The sequence below is a fragment of the Penaeus japonicus genome, unplaced genomic scaffold, assembly GCF_977035675.1.
Source record: "Penaeus japonicus unplaced genomic scaffold, GWHDUDI00000001_assembly GWHDUDI00000026, whole genome shotgun sequence".
Taxonomy (NCBI): domain Eukaryota; kingdom Metazoa; phylum Arthropoda; class Malacostraca; order Decapoda; family Penaeidae; genus Penaeus; species Penaeus japonicus.
This window is the reverse complement of record NW_028234428.1, coordinates 1171840-1189339: the sequence shown is the minus strand read 5'-3', so window position 1 is coordinate 1189339 and position 17500 is coordinate 1171840. Positions and strand designations below refer to the sequence as shown.

Below are 17500 nucleotides of genomic sequence, written 5' to 3'. Positions count from 1 at the left end.
TCAAACTGGTGTGTCGCCCCCGTCATTTGGCATTTAGCTGTGTCACACGGGTGTGACGCACCGACGTCAAAGGGTTAATAGGGGGGGGCAGTCTAGGTTAGAATAAAGTTAATCTAGGGTTGATTATCAGAATAATGCTGCCTTATTTAACACCATAAGAGTGGTTCTGATTGATTTCTCTCAGCCTCTTCTCATATATTGTGGATGTAAGCTGCAATTTCCCCTGTACCCACAATCTTGGGCAGAGGATGAAGCAGGTCATGGAAATAACTAGATTATAAATGAATAAGTTGTATTGATTTACGCTGCAAATTTGCTGTAGTTATACCATATGTTTGTCATTTGTAAAATAGTAATGAAAAGAATGTGGTTCCTTCATCATTTACTCACCCTTACTGTGTGCACAGATATTGGGGTTGCCTCTTTGCCTAGAGCTACTGTGGGAAAAGAGTCAATAAGCATCCTCTACCTCTATTCTGGCAAGGCAGGGCTCACACTGGTTACTTATTTGACAATAATCCTTTTGACTTCATGGTCAATGTCTATCTCATGTTGCCAGTGTGTATCCCTTAGTGGAATGAATATTGCAAACACACATCTTCAGGATGGGGCAGCTGGCTTAAAACAGTCTCAAAAAGTCAGTCCATCGGATTTCCGAAAATAAGGACCATGTGTGATTTAACCCATTCACGCCGGGGCAATTCCGGCTTTGAATGGTCGTAATGCTGGGGTTTTCGAATGCATAAGCCTAATGCCTTGAGATTCTCGGGAGCACAAGCCGCGAGCTTGGGCTGCCAACTCGCTCGCCCCGAGCACCGGCCTTGCCCAAATATCTCGTCCCCGGCATCTGATGCAAAACCATGAAACATGTTAGCATGTCTTCTGGGGCGAATGGGTTAAGAAGAGCAAGTTGATGTAAGAGTAGCTCTGATTAGGTATCTTTAGCAAAACAATGTCCATAAGTTAGTTTTCCAATAGATGGCTCTTTTATCATACATGTGCACATCAAGTAAAACAAAGGCATGTCAGTCGATTGTTTATCAGTATTGGATGAAGACCCAAATCTCCTTCATGAACTCATATGAATAGTAGAAGGTGAAAAGCATCCATTGGTAACAATATTGTGGTATTTAGTAACTGGGTGGTATTCTGAATGTTGACCTAATCCAATGAATGAAGAAAAAGAAGTTTATATTGACATTAGCAGGCTTGTAGGCAATGGATCCAGTGGGCATTTTTGGTCCTATATCTCAGAGAAAAAAGATGAACCTCAGAACGTTTCATAAGAAATCTTCCCAAACCAACTCGTATTAAGACTTACGTTACATCTGACCCAACACCTAGTGCACTGGATCAGTCAAAGGAAAGTCTGGTATACCCTAGGATACCTACAATGGTGTCATAACAGTGAAAGGTATTGATAGAAACTGCTTTTCATTTGTAACTATCTTTTAATGCCATAAAAGGAAAAAATGGTGATGTTAAATGCTATGTACCATGGCCATAGCTTCAGAATGTTTTCTTTCTTATAGTGGGCACTCATAAAACATACAGATTCCTAAGATTTGTTGATAATGTTTAGTAAATAGGCAAGTGTCTTCCCTGGACTCACTGATTGGTGTTGCCTCCATGCCTGTTGGTGGTCCAGGGAAGACCAGCAATTCTCCACTGTTGTCAGATAAGGAACCATTCCAAGCTCAATCTTGCCACTATATGTCGTGGAATTATATAATGCACACATATACATATATATTTATATATAATTTGGTGATTGCTCAATAGGACCACATCAAGTAATGATGGCCTCTGCATTTTTCTCTCCTGTGAAAGCCATTAAAACTCTTTCACATATATTCTGACAAGATAGAGCTTTAGCTACCCCCCTATTTGAGGATAACTTACCAGTTGGATAACATCTTCGATAGCAATACTTTTTGTATTCATTTTGACCATTGTTTATGTTTTTGTATATTTTTTAGTAATTATTTTCTGAATGATTGCTCTATTTAGTTTACAGAATTATTAAAACATGTCAAAATCCAAAAAAGTTTTGATTTGATAAGTGCAGTGGCTAGAACTGAAGCAGTATCACCAACTGCCCTCCCTCCCTCCCTCATGGCATTAACAAGGAGAGAAAATGATATGCTTGGATGAGGAGGCTTCTCTTATTCTTAGAAGAGAATTTGATCTTGAACTTTGTGTAATGATTTCCACTCACTTTCATCCATCCCAGCCATCCGAATGTTAAAACTTGTACTTATTTCTTTGCAGAGGAAGAGGGCGAGGGTTTGGACCCATGGGCCCTATGGGACCCATGGGGCCAATGGGACCTATGGGGCCAAGAGGACCCGGGGGGCCTGGGGGACCCCCAGGCCCCGGTGGCCCTCGCTTCAGAGGCCGAGGAGGACCCGGCTTCCGACCCCCACCCCCGGGGTTCAGAGGCCCCCCGCCGTTTGGTCCCAGAGGACCGCGATTCGGGCCACGTGGCCCCCCACCCCCATATGACCCCAACTGGGGCCCCATGCCACCCCCTCCGCCAGGCATGGGGGGACCAATGGGGCCTCCTGGCATGGTGAGTCCAATGAAGGTGTCTGCACTTTTCTTGTGCACTTTCCTCTCTCTCTCTCTATTTCCGTCTCTTGTGCTCCGTGTGACATTTTCAGAGAAGTGCAGTCATTCTGCACTTCTTCTTTGTGATCTGTTTTGGTTGAGAGGTATTTTGTTTGAGAAGAATGACATTGATAACTGAAGGAATTTGATTTCAAAGTCTTATTTCTAAGAGTTGTAATGGATTAGAAAAAATGTTCAAGATTCATAAACAGCATACCTCTTTACGTCTCATGTTTTTTTGTGTGTGTTTTATGGTATGTGGGAGCAGTTTGGAGTCGACGCTCTTTGTTCTATCCTCACACGAGCTTTTAGGAAAGAGAAACAAACACTGGAGATGAAAATGTAAGTCCTTTTTTTTTGTGTGCGTTTTTTTTTCACTACACCTGTGTCTTTCTCCTCTCTCACCCAGCCTCCCATGGGGCCGATGGGTCCGATGGGCCCCATGGGGCCGCCCGGACCCTGGGGACCGATGGGGCCACCGGGTCCCGGGGGACCGCCCAGCCAGCAGCCCAACCAGAACGTAAGTCGCACGCGGACCAGCGGCTCCCGTGCTCGCAAAGATTCCCGGAATCGGTTCTTGTTTTTGTGTTGGTAGATTTTTTTTTTTTTTTTTTTTTTTTTTTACCTGTTTCTAGATTAACATTAGTTTGGGCCTTTTTTTTTTTTGGAGGGAACCTTTTTTCTTTCCTTTGTGTGTGTGTCTCAGTTGGCTTTTCTTTTCTTTCCTTTTGTTTTTCTTCTTAGATAATTTTGAATATTTTTTCTTTTCTTATTTTTGAGGTAATAGTAATTTCTGGCTGTTATTTAAAGTAGTCGAATGATTATTATATTTTCTTATCCTTATTTACATCATTAGTGCATTCAAGTAGATGCAACATTCAGTTTGCTTAATTTTATCTTTTGGTATTGTGTCAGAAAGGAAAGTGTCTATTACAAACGGAATAAAGCAGGAAATACACTATCGCGAAATTGGTTAATAATCCAACATATGTCTCTCTCTGTCTCTCACAGCAACAGAATTCCTTCGGTGGAATGGACCTAAGTGGAGAGATTTGGGTGGAGACCAAGACAGGCGAGGGAAAGTCATATTATTACAATGCGCGCACGAGAGAAACCACGTGGACCAAGCCGGAGGGGGAAGGGGTCAAGATTCTCACACAGCAAGAGGTTTGTGTCCTATCTTTTCTCTTATTTTTTATTTTATTTTTTTATGGAAAATATTTTTATTTTATTTTTGAAGGGAAATGTCTTATCATGGCATATATGAGCATATGTGATTATACCTTCACATGAGCTTAATATAGATGAGTATCTATCCTGGTTCCTTTCCAAACAGGTTGAAGCCATGGCTCAGGCAGCAGGAGTGACGCCAGGCAGCCAGGGGGGGAGCAACAGTGGGCCACCAAATTCAGGTGCGGGAGGTAACTCGGGCAACAGCAGCGGCAACCAGCAGGGTCCGGGGGGTGGAGGCGGGGGCAACAGCAGCAGCAACGGGCCCTCGAACCAAGAGAATGGGGATGATGACGGTGACGACAGCGAGGGCGGCCCGGGAGGCTGGCAGGGGCCCCAGGGTCAGTGGGGGCCTCCTGGTGGGGGTATGGGTCCTCCACCTGGTGGTCCACCCTTTGGGATGCCCCCAGGTGGCCCCTACCCAGGCCCGGGGGGACCTCCACCCTACGGCATGCCTCCAGGACCTCCAGGTGGGTTGGCTAGTGTGGAAAAGGCAGGGATGCTCTGGGGGATCAAGGGGTTGAGTTGTCCAGGCCAAGGCTCTTGGGGGTTCAAGGGGTTGGTTCGTCAAGGCCAAGGGATCAGGCATTGTTGGTGTCCTGTGGGAAGTATGTGAAGGGAATTCTATATTGGATGTCCATTAACTGTCTTGCAGAGACATGTGAATAGTGTAAATGATGTTGATTACCTTCTTCATGAAGAACAGATGGTAAAAGGAGTGTGTTTGAGGTAAGGTTAGCCTTGTATGTTCTATCCCTGAAAGAGCAGGCAACATTCTAATGCAAATGAGATTCAACCCAAGGATATGAGTTGCATTTTATATATATATATATTAATTTTTTACTTTTGTTTAGATCAATTATATTCTTGGAATAACTTGAATGAAATGAGGCTCATATTGTCGTATTACTTTTTATCACTATAATTATGTGTGTGCCCAGAAGAGAGTTGGACTTAAGTTTGCAAATGTCAAAGTTTATATACCTGAAATACATTTTACTTACTAATTAAATGAAAGTACTTAATTAGCTAAGATATACATATATATACCTAGTAGACAGTATGTCATGCAGATCTAGTTTGGCACTGAGAGAGGGCATAGAATCTTTAAATAAACCCTGTATGTATAGATGTTCCAGACTCTTGTGTCCCTGTGTCTAAGTCCAGTCTTTTCCCTCCCCACCGGTCTAGGATTTGGCCCAGGGTTTGGTTCCGGTGAGACTTAGCCGAGATTTGTTGTTGACTGTGGGTGTTGTGTATGTTGGTAGTTTTGTGTTTAATACCTTTCTCATAACCTTCCTCTAGTAGTTTTGTATCCCAAGTGATGAATATAGTTACATATGTATATATATATATTTTTTTTCTATGTCTGAATTTTAGCTGTTACCTGATTATTGTTGTGATTGTTGATTATAATTTTACCTCTTTTCGTATTATCTGTACTGAGAACTGTGATTGCTGGCTCTTCTTTACATCAGTGACTGGCAAGGAACTGCCAGCTTCTTGTATGACAGATTTTTTTTTTTTAGTTTGTTACCTCTCTCTATTATATCTTCTTAAATCTTTAGTGTTTTGACATTATTTTGGTTGCATTGATTGCATACAGAATGCATTTGGAGGGAAGTTCTTGTGTGGATGAGGATGTGACTGCCCATTTATCTAGGGTTTGAGGTTTTTAAGTCAGAAGAGACAGTTGTTCCAAGAAAATGGGACTTAAAATATGTTGCAGCTGCGATTTGGATAGATTAAGCTGCATATTGCAGTTCTGGATGGTGAAAGTGCTTCTGGTAGTATCTCTTTCTCTCCTCCTTTACAACATTGTCATAGCATCAAACAAAAGGAGCCATAGAACGATTAAAAGTTGACCTGCATACGGTTGATGGTGATCTCTATCTAGATGTACACTAGGAAAGTTGCAGAACAGTTGAAATTTAGGGGGTATTCATGGAAAGCTTAGATAAATAAACTGTTTGATAATAACTTTTCATTAAGGGATACTCTGTAGGCATCCTTAGCACTCAAAAACAATAAACAGTAATAAGTCACAAAGCAGATGCCAACTGTTTTTGTTTTTTAACCCATTCATGCCGGGAGCTTTCCAGCCTTGCATGTCACAATGCCGGAGCTCTTGAACGCATAGGCCTAAATCAATTGAATAAACGACGCCTTATCACGTCCCCAGCGAACGGGCCTAATATGCACGGTACAGTAGTGTACCACCCGTCACGAGAGGGTTAATGATAGTTTATGTGGAATAAGTGTCTAGCTTAGGAGGTTGTGTATATCAGAGGATATACACAAGAATATGAAATGCAATTGGTATGTTGTGATGCCTTGGAATGAACGTTTATATTTGCAGAACTCTGTGTACGTGGTTTTGTATTATTGTGTTGGTGGTATTTCATGTTAAGGTGACATGCTTACTGGCCAGCTGATGTTCTGTTCCTGTCATGTTCCTGTGCTTTTGTGTCTTCTCAGTAATGCCTGCGCATCATTGAAAAGTTCTGTTAGATATTGCATTTCTTATTTTGTATGTGTATTTAGTGTATCCATATATGCATATATTTATTTATTTATATTTATATAAAGTATATGAATATGTACACATATGTGTATGTATATGTGTATACATTTTTGTGTATAAATTGTACATTTCTTATTTTTAGAGGATGCAAATATTAATTTTACTGTAGATGAACTTTTAGCGTAAAGATATTTTGTCACAGGACAACATAGGATAGCTACGACATAATCATTAACGTAGAATTGGAACCTTCTTGTAAACGGTAAAGCTATGTGGTATTGACCCTCCCTTCCCCTCCCCCTGCGTAGGTAGGCTTTCCCTCTTCATTTTGCAACATGTTGGATACATGTCATCTATGTAAATATTCCTGGCAAGTATTGCAAGGTCGCAGGAATGACTTAGAAATATTGATAAAGTATTTGTGATGATGATTATTATTATTATTTTTAGATTGTGTTGGCATTGTGGTGTTCATTGTCACCAAGTTTCTCTCTTTGGAATTTTCATCCATTCCTCTCAACTCTTCCTTTTTACCTGGATTATGCATTGCTGCCTCGTGCTCTTTAATCTGGTCTCCTTGGCCCTGCTTTCAAACGTCAGTTTTGGTGCGGCCCCTTTTAATTCTCTGATACCTGTCAGTGCGGACATTTGTGTTTCACCAATTGGCTAAGCGATTAACTTTTCAAACAGCCCCAAACACTCACACTTGTACTCTCACTCTCACTCATAATCATGATCATAATCATAATCACACTCATACTATCATTCATACTCATACTTACACTCACACTCATACTTATACTTATACTCTTACACACTCTCACTCACACTCACTCTTACTCTTATTCTGAGGTAATGGGATTCCTACCAATCTAGTAATATTGTTGTAATACATGATTTGAATATCCTAATTTTTGTAATCATTCTCTATGCAATTGGTTATCTTTGCTAAGCATTTTGGTTATGTTCTAAGTCTCATTTTTCATTTATGCATTTATTTTTTTATTATTCTTAAAAAATTAATTTCTCGAGAGCAACCAGCGTTACGTGTTATTTATCTGCCGTGTTTTGAACCAAGTTTCCTTTGGTATGGCTAGGTTTTGGCCCTGGTCCTGGTCCTGGTTGGAATGGCTATGGGCACGGCATGCCTCCGGGTCCCCCCATGGGACCTCCTGGCTGGGGTATGCCCCCTCCAGGCATGGGGGGGATGCCCCAGGGTGGGATGCCAGGACCCATGGGCGACCACCAGCAGCAACAGCAGCAGCAGCCACAGCAACAGCAGCAACAACAACAACAGCAACAGCAGCAACAGCAGCATGAACCTGAATCGTTAACAGGACCTGATGTGAGTTGACCCACGTGGCATTTTAGACATAATGGTTTGGAGTGTAGAGTTACGAACCAAGGGAGGGTTAAGTTTGTCATATCTTGTATTACTCCGTTGGTTATTTACCTTGTACTGAATGTATTACCGTTATTCAATATTTTGACCCTGAGTTTCTTTTGTTTTTTCACTTCCAGGGTAGCAGCACAGGCCCCAGTGGCAGCACCACGACCAGTGAGAGCTCCGTGACCAACACTGGCTCGGCCATTGTTGTCCAGAGCAGCACAACTGTTGTGACACAGGGAGCCCCGTCCTCCTCGGTAGATGACTCCAACCTAGACCCCGAAATGGTCTCTCAGGCAGCCCACTGGACGGAACACAAGGCCCCCGACGGCAGAAGCTACTACTACAATTCCAAGACTCTTGAGTCGGTGTGGGAGAAGCCGCAGGCAATGAAGGATCTGGAGGGTGAGTTAGGACTTTGCAATTCCTGGGTCTTTTTTTTTTTCACCATTTTGAAAACATTTATCTTGTTTATTTACTATAATGATATTGATTATTATCATTACAATTGTTACTTTTTATTTTTATAATTACAAAGATATATTTCTGAGAAAAAAAGAGGATTTTATATATGAATAGCCCATATTTATATTTGCAGTACTTATGACCACTAATGCTATCATTACAAACATTATTATATTTCTGTGCAGTCAGTCTATCAGTAGGATCATCAGAGCAACTGATGCACCTTGTGGTCAGTGTATTATGGTGTTCGCATTGTTCATAACATTTTCTTCCTTCCACAGCGGCAAGATTAGCCCTCGCACAGGGCATCACGTTATCAGTCAGTTCCGGCCCAGGAGCGCCAGGCACAGAGACCAAGCCCATACAGGAGACCACCGCACCCAAGGTGAACGGCGACAGAGCAGAGTCCCCGGATAACAAAGACACCCCCATGGAGGTCGATAATGATGATTCAAAGGTAAGAGTGGAGAGAGAGTGGGTTGTTCATCTTAATTTAATCTGTATATTCCAGGGTTGAAAATATATGATTTTATTTGATTTTATTTTTTATTTATGCATTTTTTAAAATTCATATATCTTCTCTCAGGACGCAGATGCAGATGACCAGAAGAGCCAACAGGACCTGAGTCGGCCTGTGTCCTCACAGCCTGTATCTGGAACCCCTTGGTGTGTTGTGTGGACAGGAGATGGCAGGGTCTTTTACTACAACCCAACCACTAAGTAAGTCTTCCTCTATAATTCCTCTCAAATTTTTATATCTACATGTAGCTAAGTGTCTTAGAAAAGATTCATTTAACTATAACAGAGGTGAAAGCTTATAGATTTAATTCCATTCTTTCTATTCATTGATTTTCAATTCACTAACTACACCTTGTTGTAGAACTTCTGTCTGGGAGAAGCCGCCAGATCTGATGGACCGCCCTGATGTAGAGAAGATGGTGAACAATCCTCCTGCAGAGGTGGTAGGACTCAAGAACAAGGCCGAGGAACCCTCGAAGGATGAGCCTGCCACCAAGAAAGCGCGCACAGACCAGACACTCATAACCTCAGCTGTGGCCACCACTCAGCCGACCATCATTAGTGTGAGTATGGAGGGAAGGTGGTGGTGTATGAGTGCATGAAAGAGAGAAAGAAGGACATTTATGATAAATGAGGAAGGTAGCGTGAATGAGGGAGACCGTGTCTGCTTGCTTTGTATGTCCGTTTGTGTACATGTGTGTTCATTCAGAAATACTGCTGGCACATGTATCAGAATGAATTATGAACATTTTTTCTTTTCTCGATCTTCGCAGCAAGTCAAAGAGGACGTGAAGCGCATAGACATTGGCAAGGAGGCTGCTATTGAGGCAGAGGTCAAGGCGGCCCGAGAGAGAGCGATCGTGCCACTTGAAATCCGCATGAAGCAGTTCCGAGACCTTCTGGCAGAGAAAGGGGTAAGGCTTTTGTTCCTTTTTCATTTCATACTTTTAATTTGTGGTTATATTACTACTAGTAGGATTTGCAATAGTAGTAATGTTATGGTTATTTATCGTTAATTATTATTCATAGTTTGGTGAAGATCAATGTGAATGAGTTTATTTTCATAACATCGTGGGTTTCTTTCTTTTTGTAGTTCCTAAAGAAGATATTTCTAGTAATTTTGGAAAGATATTCTGTAGTAGATTGTCAGTATTGTCAATTAGTTATCTACTAAGATTAGATTGTTTATGTATTGCATTTTCTTAATTTTCTTAACATATGTATTGTTTAAATTTGCAGGTATCAGCTTTCAGCTCCTGGGAAAAGGAACTCTCAAAGATTGTGTTTGACTCCAGATACCTTCTGCTCACATCCCGAGAAAGGAAGCAGGTGTTTGAGAAGTAAGTCTGTTCTGTTATTCTCCTCTTATATTCTGTTCCTGTTGTGTCTGTAAATGTATATATATATGTATACATATGTATATACCTGAACTCATGCTTATACATCGCCCTCACATACTTACACATCCCATCCTCCTGCCCTGTCCCCCTCAGGTACGTCAAGGAGCGCGCAGAGGAGGAGAGGCGGGAGAAGCGCAACAAGCTGAAGGAGCGCAAGGAGGAGTTCCGGAAGCTGCTGGAGGAGGCCGGGCTCAACGGGAAGTCGTCCTTCAGCGACTTCGCAGCCAAGTACAGCAAGGACGACCGCTTCCGCAACATCGAGAAGATGCGCGAGCGGGAGAGCCTCTTCGACGAGTTCCTCCTGGAAGTGCGTCGTCGGGAGAAGGAGGAAAAGGCGGCTAAGCGCGAGCAGGTAAGGCCCCCCCGTCCGGCAGGTTTCGGGGCCGTAAGAGAGGGCGGGGTGCACACACACAGGTCCATCTCTCGTCTCTTGGTCCCCTTGACTCCCAGCTACGTCCCCCTAAACAACTCACAAAGCAGTCCATCTGCTCTGAGCCTGTTGAGCGGCCATTCAAGATTTACTGCCGCGAGAGGTTTTCAATTTAAATTCGCACTTATAGTTTCCAAATTTCAAGGTCATCCTCGGTTTTCTTTGCTCTTTTATTTAATCTGGATACTTGTGTTAATGGTAGTGAACATCATTAAAGAGTTTATTTTAATCTAGTTTAGTTGTAGAATTCTGAATGTTTTCCCCATATAATTAGCAGGTGTAGACTAATACATTTTAAAGAACATTACCTCAATGAAGCACTGTCTATCATCTTGAAATTACCACTTCATGGTGTTCAGAAAGTAAAGATCCGGTCAGAATGTCCAGAAGACTCGAGTAATATGCGGCCCCTCTCGAACAGCAGCCAAAACCCCCTTGGCCCCTCAACAGATGTAGCAATTCACGCTCTTTGCCACGGAACCGCAAACTAAAACTCCCCCAATTAAGTCATAAAGGAAGGATTATTATGTTACATCTCTTCTTTGGCCTTTGAAGAGCCAGTCATTAGTAGTCTTGAATGGAATGCACGCGTTGCCTATCGAAATGCAAAAATGCCGAGTGTATGTGTGTGTGCACAAAATGGTTATTTAGGTGGGCTAGGGTTTTTTTTTTTTTTTTCCTCTTTTTTTCATTTTTTACTTTTAAGAAAAGTTCAAGACAAAAAAAAAAAAAGAAATGCTGATAACTTTTTTGTTTTATTTGTTATGTATTTTTTTATTTATTATTTTTTTTAGGAAGAAAAAGAGTTTGTTGTTTAAAAAAAAAAAAAAAAAAAGTATACATGGTATGCCTATTTTTTCTGTTTTGTTTTAGATTAACGTCACTTCACTTTTGAGCATTTGGCACATGATTCATTATGATTGCAATTTTACATTTCAGGCTTTTTAACCTAATTTCCAGAGCTAAGTGACTTTTTGGTGGTTGAAATGACAGTTAAGTTTGGACCAAGTAAGATTTGACTGTTTAATCTTAAGACAGAAAGAAATGAGTTTGGAAAAAATCACATTGGTATAACTTCTTCCTATCTGATAGATAAGTAATAGCTTTTGTATCATATAACATATTACCAGTTCTTTCCTGCAAGTGACAATGCATATATACAGTTGTTGATACATCAGATGTCATTTTAAAAGTACATCATATACATTTTTTTTTTTTTTTTTCTATTTTAATTTTTTTTCTTTTTTTTTTTTTTACTTCTATATTGTATATTTGTGTAAAGGAGTGTCAGTGATGAAATATAAGCTACTATTTTCAAATGATGCTTCTAGGAATTTATAAGCTTGTTAGGTTCGTTATTGCTTAGCTCAGAGATCCATTTATATATATATACAATTTTTTTTTTTTTTTTCTTAGAAACTTGCACCTGTTACCTATTCTATTCTATTGTTTTATTTTTTGAGTTTTTCGTTTTCAGGAGAAATAAACAAATCTCTTTTCAGGATTTCTTTGTATTAAAAAGAAAGAACAAAAAAAAAAGCTTTCCAGGTTGTATCGTTTGTATATATGTTTTTTTTATTATATATATATATATACACTTTTTACCATATATATATATATATATTATATATATTTGTACCTGTTTGCTCAGGTTGTAGTTTTGATGTTTGTGTCAGATTAGATGTTTTGATCTCTACACACCCTCTCTTTTAGTACAGATGAATGAAAACTCAATGATAGATTAATATTGTTAACAGATGCTCCATATGAATAGTAAGAACAAGGATGACTCAATATATATATATATACACACACACTAGCTCCTTGATGAGAGAATATCTTTGCAACGTTCATTATTGTAGCCAAGTTGCATGTGTAATGTTTTTTAAAACCAAAAAAGTTTCTCAAAAAAAAAAAAGAAGACAAAAATAATGATTATTATTATTATTATTATCATCATCATTACATGTTAATTCAACTCAGCTAATGTAAAAGAGATGAGTGAAGCAGCTAACTAAGCTTAAACCCTATTTAACACAACGCACCAGCAAATTCATCCCCGACCGGAAGCCGTCTTGAGTGGTGCCGATCTGGTGTTAGAGCCCAGACGAAGCTAACTAAGGTAGTGCGAGTGAGCCCACACGGCAACCCCACGGCAAGTGTGGGCTTGCTCGCATCCCCCTGCTGTGATGACATTTGTTGATGTTGGGTCGCGCATTGCAGCCCCTTGCCGCTGCCGGTGCTGGCTGGAAGGTCCGGGTGGCCCACTTGGTCGAGAGTCCTCCGTCACCTCCACTCCTACCATCACCACAACCCTCTCTATTTATTCTCTGCCCGCGAGCGGGATAAAGCCAAGCGCATGTAATGTTTTTGGTACTGAGCCATCTCTTGCTACGTTTTAATCAGTAAAATTCAAGTCAGTTGTCAAATACTACTACTACTACTATACTACTACTACTACTGTTCATTTTGCACTCAGATATATATGATATGATCACTTACAAATAGTACAACTTTGTTTGCTGAATTGATGATATAAAACAAGTTATGAGTGAAGATATACAATGTTAAAATATATATATATCCATTTGGAATTTTGTTGTCCTGGAAGATTGTACAAAGTTCATGAGGTATTTTTGTGAATTTTTTTAGAAGATATTTTTTAGTGTTAAGTCTGTAAGCAGAGTCAGAAATGTAGTTGCAGATGATTGATTATTCTTGGGAAATAATAACCAGCAGTTGCTTTGTTTCCTACCCGTACACAGATGTTTATTTATTCTGAATGTTACCATGTAGACGATTTCTTTAAAGTCAATCAAACATGATCACAACCTTCAGTGCTGTTTTTGAAGTCTCAAAGAGTTCCTTGTTGTTTACTTTTTTGTTTTTTGAAAGTCATATGCCATGCCAGTTGGTGTCAGTTAAAGAGCCAGAGAAAAATCAGTCCCTCTCCAAAGTCAAAGCATTGAAGGTGTGTCATGTTTGCCATGTTTTGTGATCCTCACTTACCGAGCCTTAGTATGTCATCTCAGGTCCTCTTGTAATTATGCATGATTGACTCAGGAAGAAATGCTTTCTTTTGTAAATATATATATAAAAAAAGCAGTATTGTCAATGTATATCTCAATACAAAATGCAAACATTACTAGAAAATAACTGTCTTTATATTCTTGAAGAAAAATAAAGTGTCCTTCTCAAAAACACAAAAAAGAGAGTCACTTGAATACAACTAAAGTTAGGATGATGGATGGTGGTTCAAGTCCCCCGTTTCCTTTTAATTTAACTCTTTTTCCAACATAAGAAAACACTTTCCTTTCAGGTGCTCCTGTACCCTTGGACTATTTAAAAGCTTCCATCCCTACAGGCTATATATTTAATAGGATTTTTGTTTTAACCTTTTTCCCCCTCCCCTCCCCCCCTCCCTCATCTTTGGCAGTGTGCTGGAGACTGGAGAGAGAGAGATAGAGAGCGAGAGCGAGAGCGCATAATCCTCTTGCCTTACAGAGAGCCGATAACACTAAAACTTAGTTGCATAGAAAAAGAAAAAAAAAAGAAAAAACGAACCATCAGATTTCCCGAGTGAATGACATTTCCAATTGTTTCTCCCAACCTTAGATCAAAAAGGACTTCTTTACCATGCTGAAGGAGGCAGACATTGATCGCCACAGTCGGTGGTCTGATGTCAAGCGCAAACTTGACAGTGACCCCAGATACAAGGCTGTGGAGTCGAGCGTCCAGCGCGAGGACTGGTTCAGGGACTACATGGTCAAGGTGCGTCCGGAGGTTGCTTGGTTGCTTGGAGGACTAGGGGCTTTCCCTGCTTGATTGTGCTTTATGAGGATGAGTATAGATGGAGAGGAGGACTTTCATGATTCTTTTTCTTTCTTCTTCAGATAAAGGAAGAGAGGCGGCGTTCGCGCGACCGATCCAGGGACCGCGATAGGGAGAGGGACCGCGACCGCGACCGTGACCGCGAGAGGGAGAGAGAGCGCGACAGAGATCGCGAGAGAGGAGGAGAGCGAGGAGGAGGAGGAGGAGGCGGTGGAGGCGAGCGGGACAGAGACCGAGAGCGAGGAGAGAAGGAGAGGGAGAGGAGGAGCAGAGAGTCGAGGGACCGCAGCAAGGAGCGCGAGAGGTCGAAGGACCGCAAGGAGAAGAAGAAGGAAAAGAAGGACAAGGAGAGAGACAAGGACAAGGACAAGGAGCGCGAGAGAGAGGAGAAGAAGGAAAAGGAAAAGGAGAAAGAGAAGGAAAAAGAAAAGGAGAAGGAGAAGGAGGAAGCGCATGACAATAACCACGAAGAGGGAGAAGACGTGGAAGACAACCATAAGAGCGAGGTTAGGAGCGTCAAGTTGCCTGGCATGGTATGGGTCTTTCTTGGTGTCCGTTTGCGCCCTCGGGACGCGCGTGTTCGGTCTCGTGCGATAGAGCTTAAGAAAACTAGCAGGGCATTACTTTCAATTTTTCTCTCTGCATCTAAGTAACTTTTCCTTAAAATGGCTTTCAAGTTATGTCTAGTGTGTAGCGAAAATACATTTTTCAGAGAATCTCTCTAATTGCATGTCGCTTCTTGTTTCCCATTGAGCTTTTATATCTAGATTTATTAGTTAATTAGTGTTTATGATCAGTTTTGGAAATGGAATGTGATCAGCCTTTGAAAATAGCTGCCCCCTTCCTTCGCCGAGGAACAGGCACTACAGGGTCTGGCGTCTTCCCTTTCAGGGCGAGGACACGGGGAGCGACGGAGCCGAGGAGGAGTGCGAGGACGGCGAGGCCAACGAGGCGGCGGAGGAGGAGGAGCGGGAGCGCCAGAGGAGGATCGAGGAGTCGCTGAGAAAGCGCGAGGAGGAGGTGCAGCGGGCGCTCGCGGGACACCTCCGCGACCGCGACAAGGAACGCATGCAACACAAGCACGACGAGGCCGTGCACAACTTCAACGCACTCCTGGCCGACCTGGTGAGTCTAGCACTCTTGCTGTACTTGCTCTTGCTTTCACTCGCAATGCTAGTGGGGGTCTCACGTCACAGGCCAGAAAAGATGGGTATTTTGAAGATGGTAGGTTTATTTTCGCCGTTGCGAAACACGGCTCTAAATTAAAGGAATGTTGTTCACATTTACTTACTTGTGTAGATATAACTAAATTCGCGGAATACGAAATGCGTGTTATTTCAATAATGACTCAAAAACATTGTGTAGCCTGCACACGAGAGAGGTAAAGATAGCAACCCTTAGGCTAGGAAATGGGGAGGTCAAACATTGGGAAATTGTTATTGGAAATTTCTGTAAGATATACCTTATACGGCAAATCATGACTTCAAATTGACATCATACCAGCGCTATAGTCACACAGATGATAAAATAAAAAAAGATTGCAGGCGTTCAAGCTGATGTAAAATATATATAACAAGTAAAAACAAAATGCGTTACCGTCAGTCGTAGATCCTCCTTTGTTTTGCTCTAATTTACACTCGATTTGTTTTACTTAAAATCATTGATTTTGCAAATATGATAAAGATCAGAGAGGAACACACCAAAGGAGAACATATCTTAACATAAAATCAAAGTGTAAACTATGATATACTAAAGTTGTTTGCCAATAGATAATGAAAGATATGCCTAACTGATAAATACATGAAGATAGGAAGATCCCTTTTCCCTAAGAATGAATGAGAATTGGGGTGCGTCTTGTACACCCCAACCAATAGGACATTACATTCCGTAGGCCTTTTAACTCCCACGCCATCATCCTCTTTTCTGCTGACCTGTTTCAAGGGGCTCTCACTCATTCATCTTTTGGAATGTAAACTGATCCAACGAAGGATGGGCTCTAAAAAGTAATGTTGCAGTTTCCGCTGTCGCAGGTCCGCAGCACAGACTACACCTGGAAGGAAGCCAAGAAGTCCCTCAAGAAGGACTCGCGCTGGGAGTCCGCCGGGGCGCTGGACCGCGAGGAGAAGGAGAAGCTCTTCAACAACCACGTCGAGAATCTGACCAAGCGCAAGAGAGAGAAGTTCAGGTAGGCTCGATTTGGCCTTTTGTTTTTACCTTTTCTTTGGCTTTTCTAGTTCTTTTTTTCTTTCTCTTCGTCGTCGTCGTCTTTTTCCATCGAGTTTTAGGGAAACTGGACGGAGAGAAAGAGGGACGCTATTTTTTTTTTTTTTTTGCATGTCATTTGTCCAAGCTCGTGATACTCTTAACTAGTTTCCTTCTATTTCTTTTTATCTCTTGATTCATTCAATTATCTTGAATTATTCAATTAGTATCTCGCACTCCATTCACAACAAGAACGTCCTTCCATCCTTCAGGGAACTGTTGGAGGAGTTGCCTGACCTGCACCTGGCCTCTAACTGGAAGGACCTGAAGAAGGAGCTCAAGGACGACCCCCGCTACACCAAGTTCTCCTCCTCGGACAAGAAGTGCGAGAGGGAGTTCCGCGAATACCTCAAGGACAAACTGGTGGCAGCTAAAGCAGATTTTAGGGAACTTTTGAAGGTGAGGAAGCGCAGTGAATCATGAGCGAGTGGAAGTGAAGGCTCGAGTGGTGTATCTATTGTGCCTTGCCACTTGGCCAGATTGCAAATTAGTGATCCTTGTGATTCTCCTTAATTAATGTTTGATGTAGATGACATTCCAATAAAAAAGTGTAGTGATGATAACGATGAAATCAACTTTCCCCTAAACCCAGGAAACCAAGTGCATCACCCACCGCTCGCTGAAGATGTGCGGCGAGGGCGAGCAGCACCAGCGCGACATCCTGGAGGTGCTGCGCAAGGACCGGCGGTACCTCGTCCTCGACTGCCAGCCCGAGGAGCGCTCCAAGATCCTCATGGCCTACATGGAGGAGCTGGAGAAGCGAGGCCCCCCGCCCCCTCCCACCGCCTCCGAGCCCACCAGACGGAAGTAGAGGAAGGAGGAAGGAGAGAGAGAGAGAGAGA

The 17500-nt window shown here is 41.9% G+C and overlaps 1 protein-coding gene across 8 annotated transcripts in view; it reads left to right on the top strand.

Moving 5' to 3' along the window:
- Positions 1–17500, top strand: part of LOC122242210 (transcription elongation regulator 1) — a 20021-nt gene that overhangs the window by 2514 nt on the left and 7 nt on the right. Inside the window, exons 2-20 of one of the 8 annotated variants that reach the window (XM_042999458.2) lie at positions 2272–2572; positions 3020–3130; positions 3622–3777; positions 3947–4310; positions 5032–5055; positions 7462–7709; positions 7886–8156; positions 8498–8673; positions 8803–8936; positions 9097–9298; positions 9509–9649; positions 9975–10075; positions 10229–10487; positions 14181–14336; positions 14459–14902; positions 15288–15521; positions 16427–16581; positions 16871–17057; positions 17251–17500. The exon at positions 17251–17500 is cut by the window's right edge and continues 7 nt beyond it. In XM_042999458.2, coding sequence (XP_042855392.2) covers positions 2272–2572; positions 3020–3130; positions 3622–3777; positions 3947–4310; positions 5032–5055; positions 7462–7709; positions 7886–8156; positions 8498–8673; positions 8803–8936; positions 9097–9298; positions 9509–9649; positions 9975–10075; positions 10229–10487; positions 14181–14336; positions 14459–14902; positions 15288–15521; positions 16427–16581; positions 16871–17057; positions 17251–17469 — 3883 coding nt within the window. In that variant the 3' untranslated portion in view covers positions 17470–17500. Of the gene's footprint in view, positions 1–2271; positions 2573–3019; positions 3131–3621; positions 3778–3946; positions 4311–5031; positions 5056–7461; positions 7710–7885; positions 8157–8497; positions 8674–8802; positions 8937–9096; positions 9299–9508; positions 9650–9974; positions 10076–10228; positions 10488–14180; positions 14337–14458; positions 14930–15287; positions 15522–16411; positions 16582–16870; positions 17058–17250 lie in introns of all 8 variants that reach the window. The other 7 variants (XM_042999457.2, XM_042999455.2, XM_042999454.2 and 4 more) reach the window with 7 other exon arrangements.